Below are 26,984 nucleotides of genomic sequence, written 5' to 3'. Positions count from 1 at the left end.
ACAGCAGGCAACTCCTTCGTCGGCTCCATCAGTACAATCCTGCTTACCGTCACAGACTTGAGCCCGTTCAATACAGAGCGGCTTCCCTTCAGCACCTTTCGGGCACATGAATTTATTACCCGAACAGACGGTAAGCTTGCACTGCTTGTCATTTGAATTATCGCTACAATTGATATACTCCTCGCAAGGGTAGCCTTTGGGCACACAGAGCGAGTTTGCACATCGAATTTGATCAGCGCTGCAAGGAGGAAAATTACAGCCTTCCTCGTCACTATTATCTCCACAATCGTCTTTGTAATTACACCGAGCGCTTTCTTCGATGCATTGTTGGGTTGAAGTGCATCTAAATTGGTCTAGAGTACACGGTTGCTTCAGCAGTAGCGGACAATTTTTTTCGTCTTTCCCGTTTCTACAGTCCAGATACCCGTCACATCTTTTCTCCTTTCTTATACAGTGTTCAGGTACTGTACCACCGCACTTGAAGTCGTCGGGTTGACATTTTATTTCCGCTAGAAAATTTTTTTTGTCGGTTAATAAATTAGTTTTTTTTTTTTTTTTTTTTTTTTTGTTATTTTTATTGTTATTTACTTACGACAATTAGCCTCGTCTGAACCATCTATACAGTCAACAGTCATGTCACACTTTTGATATTTTGGTATGCAGTAGGTTTTGTTGAAGATATATTGCGTACATGAAAATTGATTCGCGTCACATTCAGGAGGTGCTGAAAAATTTATTCATTTATATACAACAATTAAGAAATGACCTTGTATCTTGTGAACTATTGACATTTTTAAAGATATAAGCTCACTCCGACATTACCCTAATCGAGACCTTTCATTTGAGTACCCACATCAATTTTTCATATATTTTATATATATATATATATATATATATATATATATATATATATATATATATATATATATATATATATATATATATATATATATGATATTCATATATATATATATATATATATATATATATATATATATGAAAAATATATCAAAATGCATGTGGGTACTCAAATGAAAGCTCTTGATGAGTGAAACATCGGGACGTGCTTATATCTTTAAAAATGTCAATGTTTAAGAAAGTACAGTGCAATTTAACAAAAGTCATAAATTAAAAAAACAAAATTTTAATTTTTTATAGTTTATAAGTCACAGCAGTCACACAGTGACTGCAAGTTTGCTAGTTATGTTTTGAATTAAATTAAATAATAAAGAAAAAAAATTCCTTCCAAAAGTTTTTTTTTTAAACTGATAGATAATTGAAGACAATAACTTTTCTGTGATAAATAAAAATTTATTCAAGCGTTTAAAGGGAATTTTTTTTTTAATTTTTTCTTTTAGTTATGTCAGTAAAAATTTTTGTATTTAATTAAATTAAATACTAAAGAGAGAAAAATTTTCTAGAAGATTTTTTTAAACATTGACGATAAAAAAATTAATTTTTTTAATTTTAAAAATAAATTATCAAATATAATAAAAAAATTTCTTACGGACAAAATATAAATAATTATTATGCGACTAAGCGAACTTTAAATATAAAGTAAAACTAACATGAAAAGTAATTACTAAATAAAAACATTGTAATTTATTTGACAAGTAAAATATTTTTTAAACAAAAACATAAATTGACTTAATAAAATTTATTTTATGAATTTTTTGCATAACCGGCCTTGATTAAATATTAATAGTCGTCAATTTGTAAAAAAAATTTGCTGTGTCATTAAATTCACCGATGAGCGATACGTAAATTAAAAATATATAAAAGCATAAATAAGAACAAAATAAAATAATAAAATACTTACGACACGATTGCATTTCATCCTCGCCGTTTTCGCAATCCTTTTGATAATTGCAGACCAACGACGGAGGAATACACTTTCCTTCAGGACACCTGAATGATAGTCCATGGCAAGTTATTTTTGAGGTATCTATAATTTCTATTGCAGAAAATAAAAAAAAAATGTTGAAAATTATATACTGTAACAATAATCTAATTCTTAACATTAGTATTACAATTTAAAAAATAAAAATTCAAGCCTTCACTTAGATATAAAACATAAAATTATATTCTTGGTACATAAAATTAATGTAAAACTTTTACGCGGAAAAATTTGAAAATGAAATGGACTTTTCATTTATATATGGTATTAAAGTAAAAATAAAAAAACAATAAAATTACTTTTTCTTTTTCTCTCTCTTTTTTTTTTTTTTTTTTTTTTTTATCTCCAAGATAGTGCGTAAATGAATTACATTGTGAAGTGCATTATATTTATAGATATACATACATATTTATATATATATATTATGAACAAATATGCATTATTGAGTTAGAGTTGTAGTGTATAATAGTAGGCAAATGGTAAATGTGATGAATAAGTAGTAAGAGCAAGTGAGATAGAAAATACGGATGTTCCGTCTTCTAAAGTGCAGCGATCGTGCCAGGCCGTGCAGCCGTGTGGCCTGGTACCGCGGGAACATTCGCCCGATGGCTATACATACAGATATTACCTACATCGCACTGTATAGTACTATACCACACTTGCCATAGTTTAACAAGCTTGAATTATCAACGTATAAAGGTCATATATAGCTTTAAATTGCGCTTAAAATTACTGTCAAATTATATATGTGTCATCTCAATAATTTTTTTTTTTTTATTCATATATTCATCAGTCATAACTTTTGACTTATAAGTATCATATCTTACTTATGCATAATTACTGATAAAAACCTCCGAAATTTATGTCGCTTTTAATTGACCGATTTTTGCAGTCTTAGATTAAATTATCAATTAAGACTTTAGTTGGAGAAAAATTTTCAATCCATTTATCTAGGCTGGCATTTAAATTTATTTGTACATTTGAATAAAGAAAAGTGAGGCATACTAATAGCTACTGTATATATATATATATATATATATATATATATATATATATATATATATATATATATATATATATATATATTTTATACTCCGCACTGTTTATCTATGGTTTACTAGAGCATTGATGTGCAATTCACGATGACTGTTCTCATCAGCTAAATTCTGTGAAAGGTTTTACACTTTCACCGATACGTTAATGTCCTATATAATATTTTAAATTACAATAAAGTATATTTAAATTTTAGGATTATTAATATCAATAAAATTGGCCGAGATTTTTTATTTTGATTAATTTATTAAATTAGAACTTTAAAATATTTTTTAAAAATTACACTTATAGTTTTTTACAAATTAAAAAAATAAAAAAAAAATTTTTTGTAATAATTTTTAGATGTCGGCTAATTTTATTTTATCAAATTAAAAAAAAAAAGTAATAATTTTGATTTTTAAATTGTTTCTCTTAAATTTTATAAAAAGTATAAATTTTTTAAATTACAATAAAGTATATTTAAATTTTATTGTTATTAATATTAATAAAGTTACCCGATATTTTTAATTTTGGTCAATTTATCAAATTAGAACTTAAAAATTGCTCTCATAGTTTTTAAAGATTTTTAAAAATGAAAAATATTTTTAAAAATTTTTTTGCAACAATTATTTTTATTAAAAAATTTATAAAAATTTTTAGATGTCGGCTAATTTTATTTTCATGTATTATTATCAAATCAAAAAAAAAAAAAAATAATAATTTCGATTTTTAAATTGTTTCTATGAAATTTTATAAAAAGTATAAATTAAAATGAATGTAATAATTAGCAAGCGGTAGTAATCAAAAATTTGATTAAGCTATCTTAGGGAGTAATTGTCCGGTCAAGTTCATTATCGCTTGTCTGTTTCACGTGTAAAGAGATTTAAAAATATAAATATGTACTAAAAGTTTAAGCAATGTAATATATATATAATAATCGAGACACTTGTTGCGTAGGTCAAGGTTAAAAGTGTTTTTAAAGTTAATACCATTTGAGTATTGAGTTAAAGCTCATTCACAACTCAACAGGTGGGACATTGCTTTAGTTATCTGTCTTCTGTGACAGTGTGTACTAATGGACATAATCATTTAAAATGTAAGTCAAGAACAAATCTTGTACTTAAAAATAAAATCTGCGTGTCAATTGTAAGTAGCCGTATCAAGCATCGAGAAATTGAATTAATAATCAAGTAAACTACAAATTGAGGGCGATAAATCAATTTTAAAAACTTTTGAGGTAATTGGGTCAAAATAAAAAATAAAATAAAGGAGTTGTGTGTAATTAAATTAATTTATAGCAATAATAGTAGTAGTAGCAGCAGCAGTGAAGATTATTGCTGTCAAGAATTGGGTCAAAGTAATAGGAATTAATGAAATAAGTTAAAGGAAAAATGAAAAGCCGGGGCTTGATTGTGGGTGTAGATGGATATGTACATGTACATGAACATGAACATGCTTAAAGAATGCCACATACGGAATATTGATACGTCGAGTCTGAGCATAAGACCGGAGCAAAGTGTAATCGGACGGGACCATTGCGGGAAGCCATCAGGGTTCCGCTATTCGTTCGCGGCCGCTAGTGTATATACCAGGTCAATGAACTAAACTTGGTCCGCCTACCTTCCCAACTACTACGTGGTACCCCCGAGCCTACGTACGTTTACCTGAGCTGTATATCTATATATATATTTATTCTTCTTTATAATACTTAACTTGCATTGCCGGCAGTACGGGTGCTAGCAATCCAACAACTTGTGTCTCTTATAAACCCAACTCGCTTTTGTCCTTCTCTTTCGATTAACTACTTTACTTCTACCTCATCGTGTTCCATATCACAGCAATCACGGAAATAAAAAAAAAAAAAAAAAAAAAAATTAAATATAAAAACATCAATTAATTTATAACAATAACTGGAGATTGTTGTAGAGAGATGATGACAATAAAAAAATTTGTTATTCACTCGTAATAATTATCTAATTTTTCATGACATTGACTATTGTCAATAGATCTATTGTATTGACGGTGTTATATCATCATTCGTTATTTTGTTACTGATAAAGACAATTTTAAATAATTATTTCATTTTTTCTGCGCATTAATTCTGAATATAAATTTTATACATATGCATATTTTATTTTTTTTTTTTTTTTTTTACGGGCAATAGTTGTGCAATGAATTAAATTGCTCGATAATTTTTAAATAAAATAATTTAATAAATTTTATAGTTATTAATTTATTGATATCACCGATATGTGACATGTTCGCAAAATTATGGTAATGATTAACAGCTAAATAAAGTTCCGGCGTGATTGGCCGCCAAGTCGGGTCATTGCTTTACACTCGGGTGTGTCACGGTCATTTTATGTATACTAGTCTAGATAATATTAATCGTCACCGTGTTATTCTCTTTGCAAACTTTGTATTTAATTTATTTAGTATTTCTCTTCGAATTAATGATCATTATTTGACATTAAAATATTAAAAATAAAAAAAATAATAATTAATACATATTTACTTAATGCTTTGTAAAAACTGATAAGAAAAATTACCGAGTTATAAATTGCGAATATTAAATTTTATTTACATTTTTTAGCGGTTAATTTTAAGTATTGATAAAAGCTGTTAAGCAACGATATTAATAAAGATTTTAATTTAATATCTTGCTTTTAAAAATCTTGGAAAATTTATTATTATTAAGTAGCATTGAGAAAACGTTAAAGATTAACAGGTAATTTTAAAATTAAAATGCGATTAAGGCTTTTCTAGGATTTTTTTTTATAAAAAATCATCTTTGTAGTGAATGAAATAGATGATATTTTAATTATTGTTATTACTAAGCAATTTTATGAGTATTAATTTATCGTGAACAATATAATCATTATGGATATTATGATTATTAACTTACTTAATAAAATAATTAAAATGTGTATATATTAATGGGATTTTTTTAAATTTAATAATAATATTATTTTTTGTTGGATTTTCAGGACTAGATTTTAGTTTTTTTTCTCGTCGATAAAATTTACCGTTACTATTACCAAACGAATAAAGAAAAAAAAAGAGAAATAAAAACGACAAAGCACCTTTCATCCTCAACAAAAATATTTTCCTCTACAAAAACATGTTAACTGAATTGTTTTCCGGTTTAAATTATCTTTTCTTTCATCTGAATGCTTCTTTTAATAATAATAAAAAATAAATAATAATAAATTTTAAAAATTTTAAAAATGAACACGCCGACAGTAAATTTAAATGCCAGCTAAATATAATTGTCATTATTATAATTAATAAAATAATTACTTATGAATACAGGTAATTAAAATTTAAACGGTACAATTTGATCTTCATTAATCATTTGTATAAAATAAAAATATCTTTATCTTGATTTCTCAGCTTGAATAAATTAAAATAAAACCTTGATTAGCAATGCAAAAATAAAAATAAAAAAAATAAATAAATAAATAAAAAACCTAAAAATAATATTTTGAATATTTAAAAATGCATACCAGAGCCGTTAGCCGCATCAGCAACACAGACTTGCGTAAATGTAGTGAGAATAACAGTAAATAAAAAAAATTTATTAATAATCGCCGGTGAAATTCTACGACGAAATCGAGCACCTCTACTCCGAAAATTAAGAAGACCGGAAGTGATAACCGGCAGCATTTCGGCTACCGGCATCGTGTAGTCAATGAACATACACTTTTGAAGCACGTATTGTCAGTTTAATTATTTATTATTCCACGTAAAAAAAAACCAACAATAAAAATAAACTTGTTTTGGAGTTTGGTCAATTTAAAGGACCTCCAGTAATAAAAAAAAAAAAAAAAAAAAAAAAAAAAAAAAAAAAATACAAAGTAAAATAATGAGCGCTCCAAATAACTAATTCACCTTTTAATTCACTTTTAAAATTGATACCTCCAGTAGCATTTAATTCACTGGATAATTAATAGTTAATTAACTTTAACAGTAGCACAACCTTTTTTTCTTTATTGCAATAAATAAAAAAAATAAATAAAATAAAATTGTTTGGCTTATGAATACTACTGCTAATAATTAATAATAATAAAAATAATAATAACAACAACAATAATAATAATAAATAAATAAATCCATGGTCTGTACACAAAACCCGAACGATATAAATCCGATCGCGGTCACTGGGCGACTGGCAACCAACATATACTGGTCTGGTTATACTGGCGCAGCAAAGAAGAGAGACCCAATGTGATGGTAATCGTCTCTTTCTGTTCTGGTACACACAGGATTCATCGCGACATCATCCATCCAACCAACTACTTGTTGTATTATATATTTTATTGAATGTGTTGTTACCTACACGATTAAGTAAAGACACCGACACTACCACTGGCTTATAATGCAAGACCAAGATACCAAGACCTATTGGAATCAGGTCTGAGAGAGACCAACCCAAGTCGGATAGGAGACGAGACCAAGTGAATATGAAGTAGACATGGAATACATTTATACATTTATAATAACGTAGTATAGTACAGCCAAGGAACCAGAAGACCAACTTGTTCAAGTAGAAGAAGAAGAAGAAGAAGAAGAAGAAGAAGACCACGATCAAGACCAAGAAGAAGTAGACGAAGACGACGTCCACGCTGGCACCTCACTCAGCCAATCCCTCACCTTCTTCAAGCCCCACTCTTTTTATCCTTCGTGTACGACGTACATGTGCATTTAGGTGTTATTTTATTTGGTGCTCTTTCTTGGTGTCTGTGAAAGTTTGAGGCCCATCGACGACACAAGGCCCCCTTTTGCCTGCCATCACCGCTACTACTCTCCTTTTTTATCCTAACATTACCTTCTTTTCTTTTCTTTTTTTTTTCTTTTTTTCTTTTTTATTTTTATAACTTTTTACTTATTTTTTACAGCTTTTGCGGTCTTTTTTCACATGCAATAAAATTATATTCTATTTTAGGTGACCTTGATTGTAAATTAACCTTCCAATTTTTACAGTCAGTGATTTTTTGGTAACAAGTCCTGTCTGTAATATAAATAGGGAAGGAAAAATATATTACAAGTCATTCGGTCACTTAGTGAAAAGTGAAAAATCAAAACAGGTTTCTTAGAAATTTTAACCTTTCTTCCTTTTTTTTCTACCCAGGTCCTAAATCTTTTAGTCTAGGATAGAGCAGGTGTTTTTCTAACATAATACACAGTTAGATCTATTTTTATCCTTAAAATTTACGTCTCATATAACTTTAAAAATAATATATTTTTAAAACTACAAATTTAATATTTTTTCTGGCGCAAATAATTTAAACATAATAATTTTTTGTACGTATAATTTGTTTTTTAACAAACTAAATTTAATGACAGTTTATTTAGACGTCTAAATTGCAAATTTAGTAATAAAATTAAAAATTTAAGAGAAAACTAAAGTATTTAGTTGTTTTGTTTAGCAAACTTGTATTATATTAATTAAAAGTTATGCAAAAAGGAAAAAACAATATTATATGTATGGAAAAGTAAATTAATATCTCCAGATTTAAAATTCCAATGGTTGATGGTATTAATGTTATATGTTATTTAGTTTTATAAATGTATGTGTATATTGTATAGAGTCGTTCATATAATCCCGTGTTCTCGTGGGATCGTTTATGGCTCTCTTACAATCAGTGGTGTGCACACTCAGCCTGGTACAGCCAGGTACCGAATGCCACAAGGTCACTTGTAAGCGCACAGAAAACGCCGCGAGATCGCTGCGCCTTCCATCGAGACAACAATGTAACCTCTAGTAACTATAACGTAACATATAACATTATAAGATGCACATACAAATCTGCATTCTGCAAATGCCGAAGACTATTATTTTTATCAATCATCAATCATAATAAAAATTATTACGTAAACATTTTATCAGTATTTTATTCTAATTGATTTTTTATTATTTACAGTAACTCAATGAATTAATTTTCAGATTTTTTATTTTTATTTTTATTTCATGTTATTATAGTGCTGAGTTCCTAAAAAAATAAATTCCACAGATTTATGAACACCTGTATTTAAATGGTACCAGAAAAATGTTGACGTCATTATACGACTGGTACGAGATGGTATTTCAAAAACATTTATGTTAAGAATTCGATAATCTTTAACTTACAGTGATTGTTTTTTTAAAAAAATTATTTTAATATTTTATTTTAAATTAATAATTTTAATACTTTAAAGGGAAAAATGTTTTTCATTCCTCAGCGTTTTGTTTGCGATAAAATATTTTTATTTCGTTTGTTTTAAATAACGTTTATGAATTGTAACGACTAGTCAAGTATGTAATTACAGATATAAGTCGTTGAAAGAATTATTATCGGTTATAGAAAAAAAATTAATTAAATAAATTCTTGGTAAAAATACAATTTTTATGGAGCTGTTATATAATTTAACTTGTCATTTAAATGAAAACAAAAAAAATATGAATATTAATTTTATAAAATAAAAATTTGTTCCTTTAATTGGAGTTAAAATAATTAATTGATTATTGGGCGATAAAAAATCATTTTAATTGCAAGCTGAAGATAATTGTACAAGTGATGGTGATATAGTAGATTGTTAAAATCTCTTTGGAATTTCTTAAGTTGACAATTTTTTCATTTTATGAATTATTTATCACGCTATTGATATTTAGTGTGCTAGAAATTTGAATATTGCGCTAAGCGCGCCTTAATTTTAACCAATGAATCGTGTCCCTGTTTTTTGCAAATTTCAGCTATTGGATAACTTAAAAACTTTTGTATATTTTTTATTTATGAGATAATTATTAGAAATATTTACAGTAAAATTTTTGTAAGGCTTTGTGGGTCTTTTTTAATCTTTTCGTTGACTTTTAGGAACTGAAGAAAGATTTTACTGCAGTATTGGATGTTGTTAAAATAAATACCGATAGAAAGTAGCTAATAGATGGCATGCTTTGTATTAAAAAGAGTTGTATAAAATTTGTACCATATTTAAAGTTAAATTTTTTTTATTAAAATTAAATTAGCCGACATATGAAAATTTTTATAATTTTTTTAATCAAAAAAAATTATTAAAAGAAAAAATTTAACGTGTAAAATTTTTAAAATTATGAGTCAATTTTTTAAAATATTTTTTATTTATTTAAAAAATCAAAACGTGTCAAATGACTGCTAATTTTAGTTTCATATTTTTTTTTTTATTTTGCATTGCTTAACAAGTGCAAATTTTTACTAAAACCATTTTTTTTTTACAATTGATTTGTAATGAAAATAAAAATAAATTGTCAGGTGTTTACTGAATTAAAATATCACAAAGTGATTTATTATGTAGCAATTTTTGTGTCATTAAAAATATGAAAATTAATTGAGCAGATAGTTGATAATTTTAAGAATTTTTGTAACAAATAAATTATGGCAAAAAAAAATTGATATCTATAAATTTAAAAAAACTACAAATGCAATTTTTTTGAGCAAATTTATTTGTTAAAAAAAATTAAAAAATTGTCAAGTGACAGCTAACTTTAATGTCATATTAAAAATATAATAAACTTTTAAATTCAAACTAGAATTCAAATTTGCGCGCGCAAGCGCGCGCCTTACTGTAGCGTTTGTATATATTTTCATGCTTATGATATATTCGACTAATCACGTTACGAATAATTTGCTTACATGATATATTTTCATATTTTTTATCTAAATTATAAGAGTTGAATATTTTTATATTTTTTATCTGAATTATAAGAGTTGATTTTAAAAAAGATTTTAGTTCAAATTTCTCCGGTACATTTGAATGGCGCGACGATCTTATTTCACCTACTTTCAACTCCGTGGCAATAGCCGCTGACTACATTATATTTATTTTTTTGCATCCGTAAACGATCCCTGTCCATGACGTAACGTAAGAAATTTTCAACCATCAAAACCAGGATAATTTTATAACAGTAGCCATTTTGTTTTCGCCTAAAGTAAATTGGGTAAGTACCAACGATAAATCCTTTTATTTATAAAATAAATAAACTATTCTAAAGGATGAATAAAAACGTTTAAGATAATATTTTTTGAGGATTTATCAATATATTATTATTTATAGTATGTGATAATGTTCATTTTTACTGAAAATTTTTTCCGCAGTATTCGCCTTATTTTGTTCCATTGAATAAAAAAATTGATATTTATGAAAATGGAATAAATTATGACGAATGATAATTTTAATTTATGCTTAATAAATTTTAAATTATTTTTCAAAATTTATTTTTTTAAATAATTAAAATAGAAAAATAATTAAAAAAATTATATTGACATATTGATTGTATTGATGGCCAAATAAATAAATAAATAATAATAATTAATGTACTGACTTTGAACATTCAATGAGAAAAAAAAAATTATTTTTCGTTTCTGCTCAAGGTTAAAAAAAATATAAGATCGCTCAATTAAAAAAAGTCTCTTATTGTAATTATTAATGACACTGAAGTTGGGAGACATCTGATAATTTTTATAATTTTTTTAACAACTAAGCTCTAAAAAATTATAAATGACATTTTTATAAATAATTTTCTATGCCTAGTTAATTTTTCAAGAAAAATTAAAAAATTATCAAGTGTCTGGTAACTTCAGCCTCATAATTATTAATAATAATATTTATAAAACAATTTCAATAAAAAAAAAAAAATATCTCTTATTGTAATTATTAATAATAATAATTATAAAATAATAATAATTAACAATAAAATTCGATAGTGGCGTAGGGTATTGAAAGTAGGTTGTGTACTTATAGAAGGCAGTTTCTATCCTTGTAGGTAACCTGTCATCAATTGAACTGGAGAGCGATCACGGCAACACCAGTCAATCGAGGGTGATAAAGAAAGAGAGCGATTGATTGATATAAAGTGTCAGTACTAATGGATTCAAGAAGATATGACCGTGGCAGGAAGAGTGACTCGCCCCCTGAGCCACCCTCACCTCCCAGCTATAGCGCCCAGTCCAGGATAGCTAGTGAGTTACCCACACAAAGAAGTTATAAAGTTAATTCACGACAATCACCTTACACTGAGTACAGTACTAAATCATCAAGATCAATGCAGGAATTATCTGCTGCGACCGCGGCGACCACCACCACCACCACCACCACCACCACCACGACGATACCGTCGTCCTCGTCGTCGTCTTCACACGAGAGACGCCGGAAACGTCACAAGCGGTCGCGCTCCAGTGACCGTTCTCGTAAATACTCTCGACGGCGCAGGTCCAGATCAGCCTCGCGGCCCAGATCCAGGTCACGTGGCCCCAGGTCGGGATCCCGAGGGGCCAGATCGCGATCCCGCGGAAACAGGTCGAGATCACGGGGAGTGAGGTCTAGATCGCGCGAGCGCTATCGCCACAGTCGAAGTTACAGTCGTAGCCCGAGTCAACGCAGTCGGACCTACAGTCGTAGTCGCAGCAGGAGCAGGAGCAATGGTCAGAATAATAAAATCCGTGATTCTGTAAGAGACTCCAGATACCGTGGCAATAGTAGGCACTACCGTACGTCTTCGCATGACTCGGATTATATTCCTGATATCATTGATCAGCAGCAGCAGCAGCAGCAGCACCACCACCACCACCACCACCACCACCATCACCTCGGTTTTCCCCAGGGCCAGATTGTTCAGCCAATCATTCCTGTCCAGTCGAACGCTTTTAAGAATGACGGCAGCTTCATGGAGATGTTCAAGAAAATGCAAGAAAAAATGCAACCCGCTGCTGACAAGCCAGCTACTTCGTTACTCGAGGACAAACCTGTTGTCCCGCCGCCGTTGATGGTTGGCAAAAGACGCGGTGGAAGAATTCTTAAGACTGGGATGGTTGCTAAAGCTAAAACTGAACAAGTTGTCGAACAGCCTAAGGATGCTTGGTCTCTTTACATGGCAGAGGTTAAAAAATATCGCGAAGTTTGCTGCCAAGAAGAAGATAATACAAGACCTCTTGTAAAATAATTTTCTTCGGTTTTTTTATTTAAGCATTTTCATTTAAATTTATTAGCTTTATTATTTGATATTTGATTATCTATTAACGTATTTTTGGTTTTTATTTTTTTACCACTTAAAGTGCGTTTATTTTATTTTTGTTTTTTATTTATCGCTAGACTTTCTTAGTATGAACTTGAATATTTGAATTAAGATTTAAAAATATTATAATTTTAATAAACAATAAGAGATAATTATTTTAATTGAGCGAAAGATTATATATCTTTAAAAAATTTTCAGTTGAAAAATAAATAATGTTTTTAAACAATTTATTGTTTGTCAATTAGAGTTATTATTTTTTTTAATGTTATTACTATTATTAATAAATTTCATTTGTATGGATAATTATTAAACAGATAGATAAATACAGCTACAATGGCTTACGGTGGAATTCCAAAAGACATTGAGAATTACGTGTCAGCACCTTATGATCCGCGATTCCCCAACACAAATCAAACTAGGTAAATATGTACAAATTATTTTATAAAAAAAATCATTAATTAAGGGGGTATTCTGGTCATTTATATATATATATTAGGGTGGGTCAAAAAAATCGAATAATTTATTTTTGATTTTATACTCTGAAAAATAGGTTCGTAGACACCTAAAAAGAATTCTCTCCAAGTATAAGCTCTTAATTATAACGGGAAGGTCCTCCGCTTTGCGGGTTTCTATTTTTTTCGAATAATCAGATAAAAAAATTTATATCTCGCTTCCAACTGCTTGGAAAAATATTCCGTGGCATAGATTTTGTGAGAAATTGAATGCTTTACAAAAAAGGTCTCTTATGACTTTTTCAAAAACTCAACCGATTAAAAGATATTCATAGTTGAAGTTTGGCTATTTTAAGGAAAATATTCGTTTTTATTATGAATTTTATAAGTCGATGAAAAAAAATTATTTCGGATTGCGGAACTCATGATTTTGTAGGAAATTTACTGCTCTACAAAAATGGTCTCTTATGATTTTTTGATTAAGTGAAGCCGTTACGAGATATTCATCGTCAAACATTAACAAATATCAATATTTCCAGTTTTTGATCAATAATTCGATAAATTTTAATTTAAACTATGAGTTTCAGGAAAATTTACATAAATTTGAGTTTCGATCGATAAAGAAATGTTATAAACAATTTTTTTAATATTGTTTTCAGTCTTGAGCTTGTTTGATTGCATTAAAACAAGAAATTAGAGCATTTTTTTCGACATATAGCCAATGATTAGTTTAATTTGAAGTGAATGACATATTTCTTTGTCAAATTTAATATGAAAAGTATTGAATCAAGTGAGAAACAACCAGTATTTAACTTTTTTATAGATAAATTTTTTATTGAATTATCAATTGCAATATAATTGTCTATATTTTTAACATAACAGTACGCTATTACTATAAATAATTTCTTTTATTACAATTTGGGAATGTTTTTTGATGTTCTTTGACAACTTGCAATAAGTACTGGAATTGTTCTTCATTTTGCATTTCTCCAAGGAAAATCAATGATAATTCCAATAATTCTTTATCTAACTTATTATAACATTTCTTTATCGATCGAAACTCAAATTTATGTAAATTTTCCTGAAACTCATAGTTTAAATTAAAATTTATCGAATTATTGATCAAAAACTGGAAATATTGATATTCGTTAATGTTTGACGATGAATATCTCGTAACGGCTTCACTTAATCAAAAAATCATAAGAGACCGTTTTTGTAGAGCAGTAAATTTCCTACAAAATCATGAGTTCCGCAATCCGAAATAATTTTTTTCATCGACTTATAAAATTCATAATAAAAACGAATATTTTCCTTAAAATAGCCAAACTTCAACTATGAATATCTTTTAATCGGTTGAGTTTTTGAAAAAGTCATAAGAGACCTTTTTGTAAAGCATTCAATTTCTCACAAAATCTATGCCACGGAATATTTTTCCAAGCAGTTGGAAGCGAGATATAAATTTTTTTATCTGATTATTCGAAAAAAATAGAAACCCGCAAAGCGGAGGACCTTCCCGTTATAATTAAGAGCTTATACTTGGAGAGAATTCTTTTTAGGTGTCTATGAACCTATTTTTCAGAGTATAAAGTCAAACATAAATTATTCGATTTTTTTGACCCACCCTAATATATATATATATATATATATATATATATATATATATATATTTTTTTTTTTTATAAGGTATTTGTTAACATTATAAGAATACAGAAAAAATAAAAAAAGTTGAAAATTCAAAAAATTAGCAATTGGAATTAAAAAAATAAAATTAGATTATTATTATTAATTAAATTAAGATTATTAATCTAGAGTAATGTCATTATGGTTGGAACTACGGAAAAGTTGAAAAAAAATTTTTTTACAAAATAGCGACTGTCTGAAAAAAAAAAAACCTTTTTTTAACACTTTTTTTGACTTTTTCGAATTTTTAAAAAATAGTAAATTTGAGGATGACTCTTTCCAATTATTCGGAGGGTTGGAATCATGGGTATAGTCATGTGCCAATTTTTTGAGACCCCCCCTCCCTATTTTATCAGCTGCTAATTTTTTTTATTTTCAATTTTTTTTTATTTTTTTCTGTATTCTTATAATGTTAATAAATAATATAAAAAAATACACTTCAAAAATTACCTGAAATTTCATGCTTCTAGACCAGAATACCCCCTTAATATAATAATAATAATAATAATAATAATTTTCATTTTTTATTTAAATAGGAATTGCTACCAAAACTTTATTGATTTTCACCGATGCAAGAAAGTGCGTGGCGAAGATTTTGAAGCTTGTAAATATTTCAAACGTATCTACACAATTATTTGCCCAAATGCGTGGATCGAAAAGTGGGACGAACAAATTGCAGAAGGAAGATTTGCTGGTAAAATTTAATAAGTTATTGTTAAGCAAGTCGATTATTCTATTAACTTATATTCTCAGTTAGTTAATCTGTACATGGCAGAAATAAATTATGAAAACTACTGCTACTTGTAAATCAATAATTATTAAATAAAAATGAAAATAAAATTTAAATAATTAAGGTAATTAACCGTTTTATTTTGTTACTTAGTATCAAATAAATAATAATTTATTACTGTAGAAATAAGTAGTTTGTTGCACAATATTTAAGCCTAATGTATTTTTGAAGTTATACTTAAGTTGTCGGTTGAGTCAAACAATTATAATATAAATAAGTGGAATGAATTGTAGGATTAAATATAAGAGATTGTTAAATTGTAGATAATTTAAATGGTATTTCCGACTGTTATGTCTTGTTGACGCTTAGTCTTAGACAACTAATGGCCTGTTTGCGGTCCCGGATAATATAATAAGTTGTAAAGAAAATTATACACGGCGAATGAGAAGTGAAACAGCTCAACTTGTTTCTTAGGTGAATCTTTTTTTTTGCTTTATTTTATGTAGGCGTTAACATAATAACCCAAATGTGAGTTGATATTTTCTAACAGAGAAAGCTTACTTTTATTATTTTATTAATTTTTATAATACTCGAGTATATCAACTGATATTTATAAAATTAAACATGACAAGGGTGTAGTAATAAGCGGCCTAATAATAATTAAAAGTATTTAAATACGGGCAAAATTTCTGTTGGAGTAAAAAAAATTATCATAGAGAAATGCCATTACTGTTAACTGACAAGAGGGTGCGTCTGAGATGGTATAAATTAATTTCACGTTTCGCTACGCCCACAAATGTAACTTCTTTAGACACTATAACTATGCTTCTATGTATATTAATATTATGCATAATTTTCATTGACAACATGTGATTAATCTAGTCAGAATAAATTTTAATAATAACAATGATTATCAATCTCAATAAAAATAATTCAATCAAAATTTTATAATAAAAAAAAAAAAAAAAAAAAAAATTAAACTAAATTACAATAAGAAGAAAAAAAAGTTTTATAATTAAAAAAAAAAAAAAAAATAAATAAATTAAAATAAGAAAAAAAAATTTTTATTTTATTTCTTCTTCGATTGATGACGCGGTGGTCCAATTTTTAATTCAAAGCAATAAATCATTAAGAGACACGAACGCGAAAAGATTTCGGAGGATACGTTAAGTTTATAAATGCGTATTAATGGGCTAACGAACACCGGCGAGGAAGAAATAAAGAGAAGAAATAAAAGATCGTTTAGATATGTTCTCTTATGTTTAAGTGTAAGTGTAAATGTATTTGTATTTAAATCTGCGGTTTATGATGCCGATGCAGGAGCGCAAAAGCTGTGCAGTGTCACGTACACATCGTTATTATCAGTCAGGTTGGTTGAATCGTCGTAACAGACAGAAAAGCAAACCACCTGTCCCACTACTTTATTTCTCAGCTTACACGCTCATACATCTCTCGTATTTATATATACATGTATAAAATAACTCCTCTATACCGTATAGTACATACAGAAGCGGTTTTGTAGACACACAGCACACCAAGTGTACGAGGAACGGAGACCACGTCAAGAAACGAGTAAATCGCAGTTCAGTACCCCGTGCACACTCAACCTGATAGGACCGTTTGACAATCTGTCATTATCATTAAATAAAGATTTTTATTATTTCTTCTTTTATATTTCTTCCGAGCGCTTTTTTTCCGAGGATCTCCGTTCTTTCCGCGAGTCTCTTCTCCTTCTTTATTTAATACCAACATTTTATTTTATTTTACCCAGCACAGACCGCTAATTATTTAAATCTAACAAACACTATCTGTAAATGATAAATACTGTGCAAAATTAATGTTCAGATATTAATAGATATTTTAATTTAAATTTAGTATTATCAGTTAGTTTCACCTGATTTGATACAATGTCACGGGTGAGCATGCGCAGTTATTTAATATAATTCTTAACAATAACGGTAAAATGTATCAGACTTGATACTTACACCAGCAGCTTCTCTCGATTTTATTTTCGCGATAAATTATTTGGTGAAAGTTTTTTTTATTGTTTGTGGTATTTTTCTCGGTGGTGATAAGTTTAAGTACGGCTCAATTATCGGCAAAGTTTTAATCAAAAAATTAATAAAAAAAACTAAAGCAAATAAACTGTTTAAAGTGAGGAAGATCCGGTGATATGATATGGGATCTATTAGAGGCAAGAATTTACTTTAATTTATTATAATATTTATTATTTTATTTACTGCAATAGATTCGATTCATTCTATGATAATATATTGAGTTACGTGTTGAATTTAATTACGATAAATTAAACATGATATATATTCCCCACGTTTTTTTTTTTTTTTTTTTTTTTTTTAAATTGCTATTATATCCACTCATTTTTTCGGCTTATTAACATTGTATCCTCATTAATTTACAATCGAAGATCGAACGTACACGCGGTATAGAAATATCTAGATACGTATTTACAACATCGATAATTAATTCCTTCCATTGAACTATAATCATAGTTTCAGATAAGCTATCTCTAAAATATTTAAAAGTGTCTCTTTCCATTAAGAATAGCCAATATTTGCGATTAAACAACTAATTTATTATACTCTGTTGTTTATCAATCAGCCTTTTTATTGCTTCATTAATTACCGGGGGTTTGTAATAAATAACTTGCTAAATAAAATTAAAAAAAAAAAAAAAAACAACGGTGAAAATACATGAAAAAATTTAGAGAAGCTAAAATATATTAACTGAAGTTGAAGTTAAAGTATTAAAAATATCCAGCCGGCTAAATTTATATTCTATCGGTACAATCATAATCTTAATAATAATCATCTTCATCATCATTTTCATCCCTACTCGTGCAATAAGGCGATTAATTAAAGAAGGTATCTCGGCCTTCAGTTTTACGTGTACAGAGATTATCTGAGATGCACTTGATACCTGGTAACTCGGTATACGCTACAGAACTGAGAGTTCCCGATCTTTTCCAAGCTCTAATGAGTAGTTGCTATTTTTTACGGCCGTTTCCCTTTTATTTTACGGTGTAATTTAAATATTGTGCAGAAGTATAGAAATAAATTTGAATATTTGCGGTTTTAATATTGTTTAGTTTTAATTATTGATGCTATTTAATAATTTTTTAATGTTTATTAACGATGGAAAGCCTCAGTAGTGTTATCTGAAAGTGAAAGCGGTGATATAAAAATTCTATACAAGGATTACGAGCGAGAGAATACATATAAATTATTTAAAAATTTTAATAACTAATTGAGAGTATTATACCTAATTAAGTGGTATGAATGTGAATTAAATTATAATCAAGTATGGATAAATATCTATTGAGCGTAATCAAACATTGATACTCACTGCGTTTACTGACTAATAAGTTGTAATTTATGTTTATATACGTTCAGTATTACGTTAATGTGTGTTTACAGAAAAAAAAAAGCATCCGTATATTTTTTAATAAATTAAAAAAAAAAAAAAATTACACTCGGAATTAAATAGCTTTTCAAGTTAGATTTTATTTAATTTCTAAGTTCTAAAGTTTTATTTTAAAATGTTATCTGTCGACTTTGATCCTAAGTCCGCATTCTTTACTGCCAAACGGTTTTGCTGGTGTGTACTTAATTACTTACGAATATTAAAATTTTGTCATGATTATTTTACAACACGTGTGTACAGACACACATTTATGGGGGCGAATATCTGTGTTCATTAATGCGTGTATATAGACAGAGAAGTTTTTAAAAAAAAGTAACGGTACAAAAAAATTACCATTTTTTTAATCGGATGAAATCTATTAGAATCTATCGATTAAATTACCTGGAATATCGAAATTCTGACATTATTAAATATTTTTTTATCTTTATTATTATTATTGGTATTAATTTTTTGCTGGAATATATTCTAAGTGAAGATAATAACATTAAATAATGAGAAAGATTGAAAGTAAAAAAAAAAATATCCAAAAGTGCGGTAAAATGGATTTAGTGCATTCGTTAACGATCTCGAGATCTTAGCAGGTGTCGTGAATACTCAAGTGCATGTCTGAGTTAAATAGATTGAAAACCAGTTCCTCCCTACGAACACTTTTTGTAATCTTCTACAAGATCACGAGAAATTCACGTATGATTTTCATGAAGTTTTTATTAAATTTTTTTGGACTTATATGATTGATATTTTCATATTAAATAAATTTTTTACTCACTGAAAGATCAAAGTCCAGAGTATGTAATTAATAATTATTTCAATATTCACTGTATCATTTAGATTATATTAATATTGATAAAAAATTAATTTCAGTGTTTTATTTTATCCGTAACGGTCCTTATTATTTATCAAAAGATGATTAAGCTGAATGGAACCTTTGCTGAGAAATTGCCAATAATTGTTTTTTTTTTTATCACTTTGTCGGTTTATAAACTATTAAGATAAATACTGAAAGTGTTCTTTGGCAATTAAATTTTATTTAGTCGGCAATAATAATAAAATAAAAAATTAAATTAATAGTAACTAGAAACCTGCGCTATTAGACTGTCGAGTGTTAAGAAATTATGAATGTAAAAACTTTGGATTAATGATTTTTCGATATTTTTCATCACAATTAACATAGTTTGATTACTTTTGAAATAAATTTTAAAAATAGTATTGTTGACAGAATTAATTAACAATAATTTAATAAAAAATGTGACGGAATAAATTTATAAAATCAACAAATTACTAAAAACTTTACATAAAAAATTTAACTACAGAAATTTTTTTTTTTTACATTAATATATGTCTGACACAAAATTTTCCTTTTGAATAAAATTAATTTTTCATGGGTACACGGGGTATAAGGGGATTGATATTTAACCTATAACTTAATTTAGATGTACAAAATAAAGTAAATGAAAAAAAAATTTTATCAAGCGCGAAATTTCAATCTATTTATAACTATTCCAAAAATTTATCATAATAAATTAATTGTCTCTAAAAAATCACGTGAAACCTTAAAAAAGCAAAAATTTAAGTTGACTTTTTAAATGATGCTAAATTTAACTAAAAAAACTCATTGTATCATAATAAATACGCTGGAGACAAAATTTTCGTTACTCTCTTAATTATATAGACTTTTCTTAAATTGCACTGTACTTTCTTAAATATTGACGTTTTTAAAGATATAAGCTCATCCCGATATTACACTCATCAAGAGCTTTCATTTGAGTACCCACATGCATTTTGATATATTTTTCATATATTCATATATATAAATATATAAAATATATGAAAAATTGAGGTGGGTACTCAAATGAAAGATCTCGATGAGTGTAATGTCGGGATGAGCTTATATCTTTAAAAATCTCAATATTTCACAAGACACAAGGTCATTTCTTAATAATGTATCTAAATAAATTAACTATCGCTGAAAAATCATATAAAAGCTTAAAAAGGCATAAATTCAATTTGATTTTTTTAATTATAATAAATTTAACTAAAAAAAACTAATTTCATCATCATAAATACACTGGATACAAAATTTTCTTAATTCTCTTAATTATATAGATGATTGCTCGAAAAAAACGTAAAAAATAACTTTTACGCGTAAAAGTTGATATGTTGAAAGATAAAATGTTTTCACCATTCATAATTAAATTTATTTGCTTATCTATCGAGCGAAATAAACAACAATTGCTGATTGAATGAACAAGTAATGTATGATAACGAGAGAGTTGCATGACATGCGTAACTAAAGTGTGAAAGCGGCTTGTCATAAACCCCCGGGGGTCAGTGTATAAAAATAAACGTACATGCCCGGAGAGAAAAGTGTATGTCCATGGCCGTGGTTCGCGAATGGAAGTAAATGCGAGGTGTTGCTAATCGAGCGGGTTAAACGAGTGCTACCAACGTCCTCACGTCCGCCCACAATAACCATCGCTTAATCACCGCCATCCCGACTGCGAGATATTCCTGATCCCTCGGGGCGTTTACTCAAATGCCGGATTAAGTCATTGCAAAGCTATAATTTGAGATGATCATCAGCCAGAAAGGACCTGGGTCTCTGCTCATCATGTCCCCGGTAACAACTTACAACCCCAGTCGCGACCCCCGATCGTTATTAGGTCGTTAGCCGCTGGCTAAATATTTTTGCATGTTCTTTTTATCTTCAATTACAGTAATTATATTGTAACACCAAAGTGACCGTGATAGTAGCTCATGAGCAGCTTGTTGAGTAATAATTCAATTTTAATTAATAAAAATTTTTTAAAAATGATATATGGTAGACGGATTTAATGAATAAAACAGGTGATATATGAGAAAAATGTTGAAAAAAAAATTGAACCGGTTTTGTAAGGAAGTTACTTTGCGGATTTTTCGTAAGTCCGAAGATTACTGGAATCTCGTGTGCACTAACCGAGGAAATAAACAGGTAAATAAGTATGTAGTATTTATATATATATATATATATATATATATATATATATATATATATATATATATATATACACAACATATATATTGTGATTATGGATATGGCAATAGCAATAGCTACGTAGTTATGAACTTATTTCAGTTAGAGTCTTAGTATAAGCTCAGTCTCGGCCATTCATAGCGAATATATTGTGGCAATGTGAGAACCTCCTACGAGCTGTGTAGCCATCTAGATGTGATTTGTACCATCTATTTTAATTAATTGACGATGATGTCTGGATTTGTTGTACGGTTGAGCATTACTGACCAGATCGTCGGTTTGATAACACCCACGATATTATCGTACTTGGAACTATAATAAAAGATTAAAATAACAAGTACACGTGTTTTTAGTGCGTACGTGTATATAGTAAGCTATAAGTATCAGTATCAAATGAGAATGTGATTCTCGAAATGTATAGAGGAAGTTCACCTTAACCATTAACCATTTTGTAGTTGTTGTTGTTGCTGTTGATGTGCGAATTGATTATTCGGGCTGGAGACTAATTTTATCTGCGGCTCAAATGGGTTTTCGGTGCAATAAGAAATTCGGGTCAGAGCCAACCCGAATAGAATGAAATGCTACCATCGAATTAAATGAACAACTAAACTGGATTCGTAATATAAGAAATGAAGGAACAACTTTGAATATATATATATTTGTATATATGTGGGTTCAAAAGAAATGAAGGCGTAATATGTTGGCGCCGATGTTTATGTTCTACGGTGTTTGTATGAATAATATATGTGTATGTATATCATTTTAGAGTTCTAGGAATTAGCCATCAGAGCAAAGGCTATTTGGATAAATAAAATACAAGTACTAGTGTATATACGTGTATGTAATGAAATAAATTTATAACTGTTATGGGCAATAAGTGAAGATGTTTAACATGTTAGATTTCATTCATTTATTATAATCTTTTGTTTGATGATGAGTAATCTTACCGATAGTTTACACGTTTGAAAATCCTTTCAAGTTATAAGTTTATTTATTTATTTAGATATTTTATTGAAGTTTGTTTTGTTTATCTTGGACAGTCGGGTGACCTATTTTAAAATACAATGACAGATTATTTTATTTTTAAAAAAAATTTTTTACACTTTAAATTGAAGAAAAAATTATGTTGTTCAGAGATTTATTGACGATAATGTGTAGAACAAAAATTTTTATAAATTAAAAGAAATTAGCAACCTTGTTAACTATAAAAAATAAAAATTTTGTTAAATTGCACTCTACTTTCTTAAATATTGACGTTTTTAAAGATGTAAGCTCATCTCGATGTTTCACTCATCAAGAGCTTTTATTTGAGTCCCCACATGCATTTTTATATATTTTTCATATATTCATATATATAAATATATAAAATATATGAAAAATTGATGTGGGTACTCAAATGAAAGGTCTTGATGAGTGTAACATCGGGATGAGCTTATATTTTTCAAAAAGTCAATATTTCACAAGATACAAGGTCATTTTTTAATTATGAAACAAAATTTTTCTTATTCTCTAAATAATGTAGATAATTCAAAATTTTATGACAAAAATAAAAAATTTTTAATTTTGTATAATTAAAAAAAAAAAAAGTTCAAATTTAGTTTAGTTGGGTTTGGTTTAATGATCTCTGAGAAATGTTTAAAAATAAATAAAAAGCTAAGCAATAATGTTCTCAAAGGGTATTTGATAAACATTTGTTGCAGCTAATTCGTCGATAAATATTCTTTATATAAAATAAGTAAAAAAAGGGGGTATTGGTGATCGCTAATTTGATACTGATCCTCGAAACGAATTGGCCGCTGATTGAACATGATTTTCGTTGGATGCTTGAATTTAAAAAGGGAGAGTAGTAAATAAAATAATAAGAATAAAAAATAAAAAAAGTTAAATAGCATATATATATATATATATATATATATATATATATATATATATATATATATATATATATATATATACATAAAGTGTACAAAAGAATTAAAAAGAAGACTATAAAGGAAGGAGAAATAAAGTACAGTAGAAATTCCATCTTTTTCTGACCCATGTCGGCGTTGTTTTTTCCCCGCTGCCGATCTCTTGTCGAAAGCAAAAGTAACCACAATTCTCTCGGACTTGCTCTTGCTCTCTCTCTCTTCTATACTGTCCCTTTTAATGGTGATTTTGTGGAGCTGGCAGAGAACAGCGCTCGCCGGATTCAGAGCTAACATCAGCATCAGCTTCAGCTACACCGGCTGTAAGGATCACCAGCAGAAGCATATAACTTATGCGGATCCTCGGAGAGCCATCACGAGGATTTTGTACCTCCGTCCTCGAATCCTCGCTGCTTTGCAGTCTGAGTCTGTGGTGTCCTTTCGTACTATCTCAACAACGAGATACACAATGCTACAAGACAGCACCACACCTCCAAGAGAATAAATTTACATGGGACACTGTTTAAAAGAGCAATGAGACACTTTGCGGCAATCAAATTTAGTTTTTTTGCTCCCCAAGGCTGATAGTGATAAAAAACACTCCCGAAAAAATTCAAACACATCGAATTACATCGTTGAAAAATTTAAACTCTTAAACAAAGTAATTTGTCTCGTTTAAATTTAAATGATTCCGCCTCTGTCCTCACTCACTCTCCGTTTATTTTAGATGATTTAATACACGATCCTCAGCTTAATCAAATCAGACTCATTACCGGGGTTATGTTCCTTTAATTAACCGTAGCATCCGGGAGGCCTAAGACCATTAACGCCTACTTAACAAGTGTCAAGGGCTGATTTATCTTTTTTATTTATAAATAGTCAACTATAAATATATATGTAGAAATTTTTTTTCTCGAGCTTTGTTAATCAGGATTAGGCCTAATGTATATTTTATTTATTCGAATCGCCGCATGGGCTTTGGTATGAAAATCACAAACATCTAAGTGAAAAAATTATTGCCAGGAAGAAATGGTTAATGGTTATTTAGGAAGACTATATATGTATATCTGTATGATATATATACTTTATACTATAACTAAAGTGGTAAGTTATGTGTCTGGATAAAACTTTTGTCCTGGAAACAACCGACTGACTATAAAATAATAGGACAAAAGCAAGCGGACATTGGTTTAATGAAGAATGACATTAAAATGCAAAAATTTTATCTCCCCTTTGATCAATGCCCGCACGAGTTGAATTCCCTGGATCTGGTGAGGAATATAAACCACGTATTCTCAAATAATATATAACATATATATAGATGTACAAATGTATGAATAAGAAGAAATAAATAAGTGTATCAAATGAATGTTATACACGGAAAAAATAAAACAGGAATAATTACAGTACACAGAAAGAAAAAAAGTCTTCAGTCAAACGTAAATTTTCTTAAATCAAGAAAATCTTAAAATTTTTTGAACAAAGTTAAATTTTTTTAAACCAAAAAAATTTCTTCTTGCTCCAAAATAACTTCAGTCTTCCTTATAATTTTCTTGGTTCAAGAAAATTTTTTTTTTCTGTGTATAAAATGTAAAATCGATCCCGTAATAATCAAAACTAGAAAAATTACAGTTTGAAATAATATTTTTCTAAATTCAATTTTTTAATTTAATTTTCAGAGCTTTCAATGTAAATATTACATTCTACAATGTAATTTTTATAAAACCTGTAATAATTACAATCTAAAACTGTAACTTTTCCAGTTTTCATCACGAAGCGCCACGTTGCAATATATCCTGTAATTTTTTGAGTTTTATTTTTTCTGTGCAGCCGAATGAAGAGTCGGATTCGCTTATTTTGACACACGTGATACTGATACAGAGAAAAATTTAATGAAAAATATAAAATACTGTCTAGTCGAGAGAAAAAATCGGGAATTTAAGAGATAATAAATTTTTTTAAGGTCCTCGAACTTGACGCGTGTTCGCGATCACTTACCACGACAAATGACTTGACACTTACGATGACCTATTTGTAATTCAGACGATAAATGGTATCCCAACACTTCTGTCCTTGGTTGGTTTGTTGTGCGCATTGTCTAAATATTTCAACAAATAATTTATTTGTTTTGTCTTATTTTATCTAAAGTCCAATTCAATATTCAATATTGGTACGATTGACTTTAATATTAATCTACAGACAAGCATCTGCTTACATGCCATTCACCCAAATTTGATTAGCTCCTTTTCATAACCAATTTAACCGTGAGAATTAAAGATTGTAATTTATATCGGTGTTACGTCAGTGATATTTTTTGCCGTTGCTAATTTTTTACCGTTTTAATCCTAATCTTATCGGTCAATTTATTACATTTACGAAATATGTTTTTTACTTCAATAATATTTTGTTTGTATTTGTTGTTTATGTCTATTTTATTTGTGACAGCTTTTTTTTTTTTTTTTTTTTTTTTGTAATCTCTTACGATCCATTAGATTTTTTGCTGTGACATGAAAGGGCAGTAATGAAATAAATTCTCTCGATTTTTTTGGCCAGACTAGACTGAAATTTGATTGAACGGTATCGATATCATTGTCAACCTTTTGACCTTCTATCGCATTCATCACATACTTTGTCGTTTCAACAAAAAATTTCGTACCAGCATGAAAGATTAAACAATGTCAAACGTGAGCTGATACTGATAATTTCAGATGAGATTTAGTTATTGAATTTATTTTTTATTTTTATACTTTTTATCAAAAAGTTTATAAAAAAAATTTTCTATCGAGTTAAAAGCTTGAAGCTGTAAAG

The 26,984-nt window shown here is 28.3% G+C and overlaps 2 protein-coding genes across 4 annotated transcripts in view; one reads left to right on the top strand and one right to left on the bottom strand.

The window, feature by feature from the left end:
* The window catches only part of Mgl (low-density lipoprotein receptor-related protein megalin), a 106,987-nt gene that overhangs the window by 15,194 nt on the left and 64,809 nt on the right, over nt 1-26,984 (bottom strand). The window contains exons 1-4 of one of the 2 annotated variants that reach the window (XM_074242282.1): nt 6,436-6,748; nt 1,820-1,954; nt 593-724; nt 3-509 (exon numbers count right to left, since the gene is read on the bottom strand). In XM_074242282.1, the coding sequence (XP_074098383.1) occupies nt 3-509; nt 593-724; nt 1,820-1,954; nt 6,436-6,628 (967 nt within the window). In that variant the 5' untranslated portion in view covers nt 6,629-6,748. Of the gene's footprint in view, nt 1-2; nt 510-592; nt 725-1,819; nt 1,955-6,435; nt 6,749-26,984 lie in introns of those variants that run through there. The other variant, XM_074242283.1, reaches the window with a different exon arrangement.
* On the top strand, nt 10,749-15,946 carry LOC141527227 (cytochrome c oxidase subunit 6B1-like). 2 transcript variants are annotated; one of them, XM_074242586.1, is made up of 3 exons: nt 10,749-10,883; nt 13,271-13,375; nt 15,625-15,946. In XM_074242586.1, exons 2-3 carry the CDS (start codon nt 13,290-13,292, stop codon nt 15,791-15,793), a joined length of 255 nt encoding a protein of 84 aa, XP_074098687.1. In that variant the 5' UTR covers nt 10,749-10,883; nt 13,271-13,289; the 3' UTR covers nt 15,794-15,946. The 2 variants fall into 2 exon arrangements, with proteins under 2 accessions (XP_074098687.1, XP_074098686.1); XM_074242585.1 differs by lacking the exons at nt 13,271-13,375; nt 15,625-15,946 and adding an exon at nt 11,709-13,182 and having other exon boundaries at nt 10,786-10,883.

This window comes from Cotesia typhae, unplaced genomic scaffold (assembly GCF_013202065.1).
Source record: "Cotesia typhae breed Kobodo isofemale line unplaced genomic scaffold, CoteBio_Ctyphae contig_4, whole genome shotgun sequence".
NCBI lineage: Eukaryota > Metazoa > Arthropoda > Insecta > Hymenoptera > Braconidae > Cotesia > Cotesia typhae.
This window is presented reverse-complemented; position numbering and strand designations above follow the sequence as displayed.

What these genes read in the sequence shown, in the direction of transcription:
- LOC141527227 (XM_074242585.1), top strand. Translation starts at nt 11,811, where the DNA reads ATGGATTCAAGAAGATATGACCGTGGCAGGAAGAGTGACTCGCCCCCT.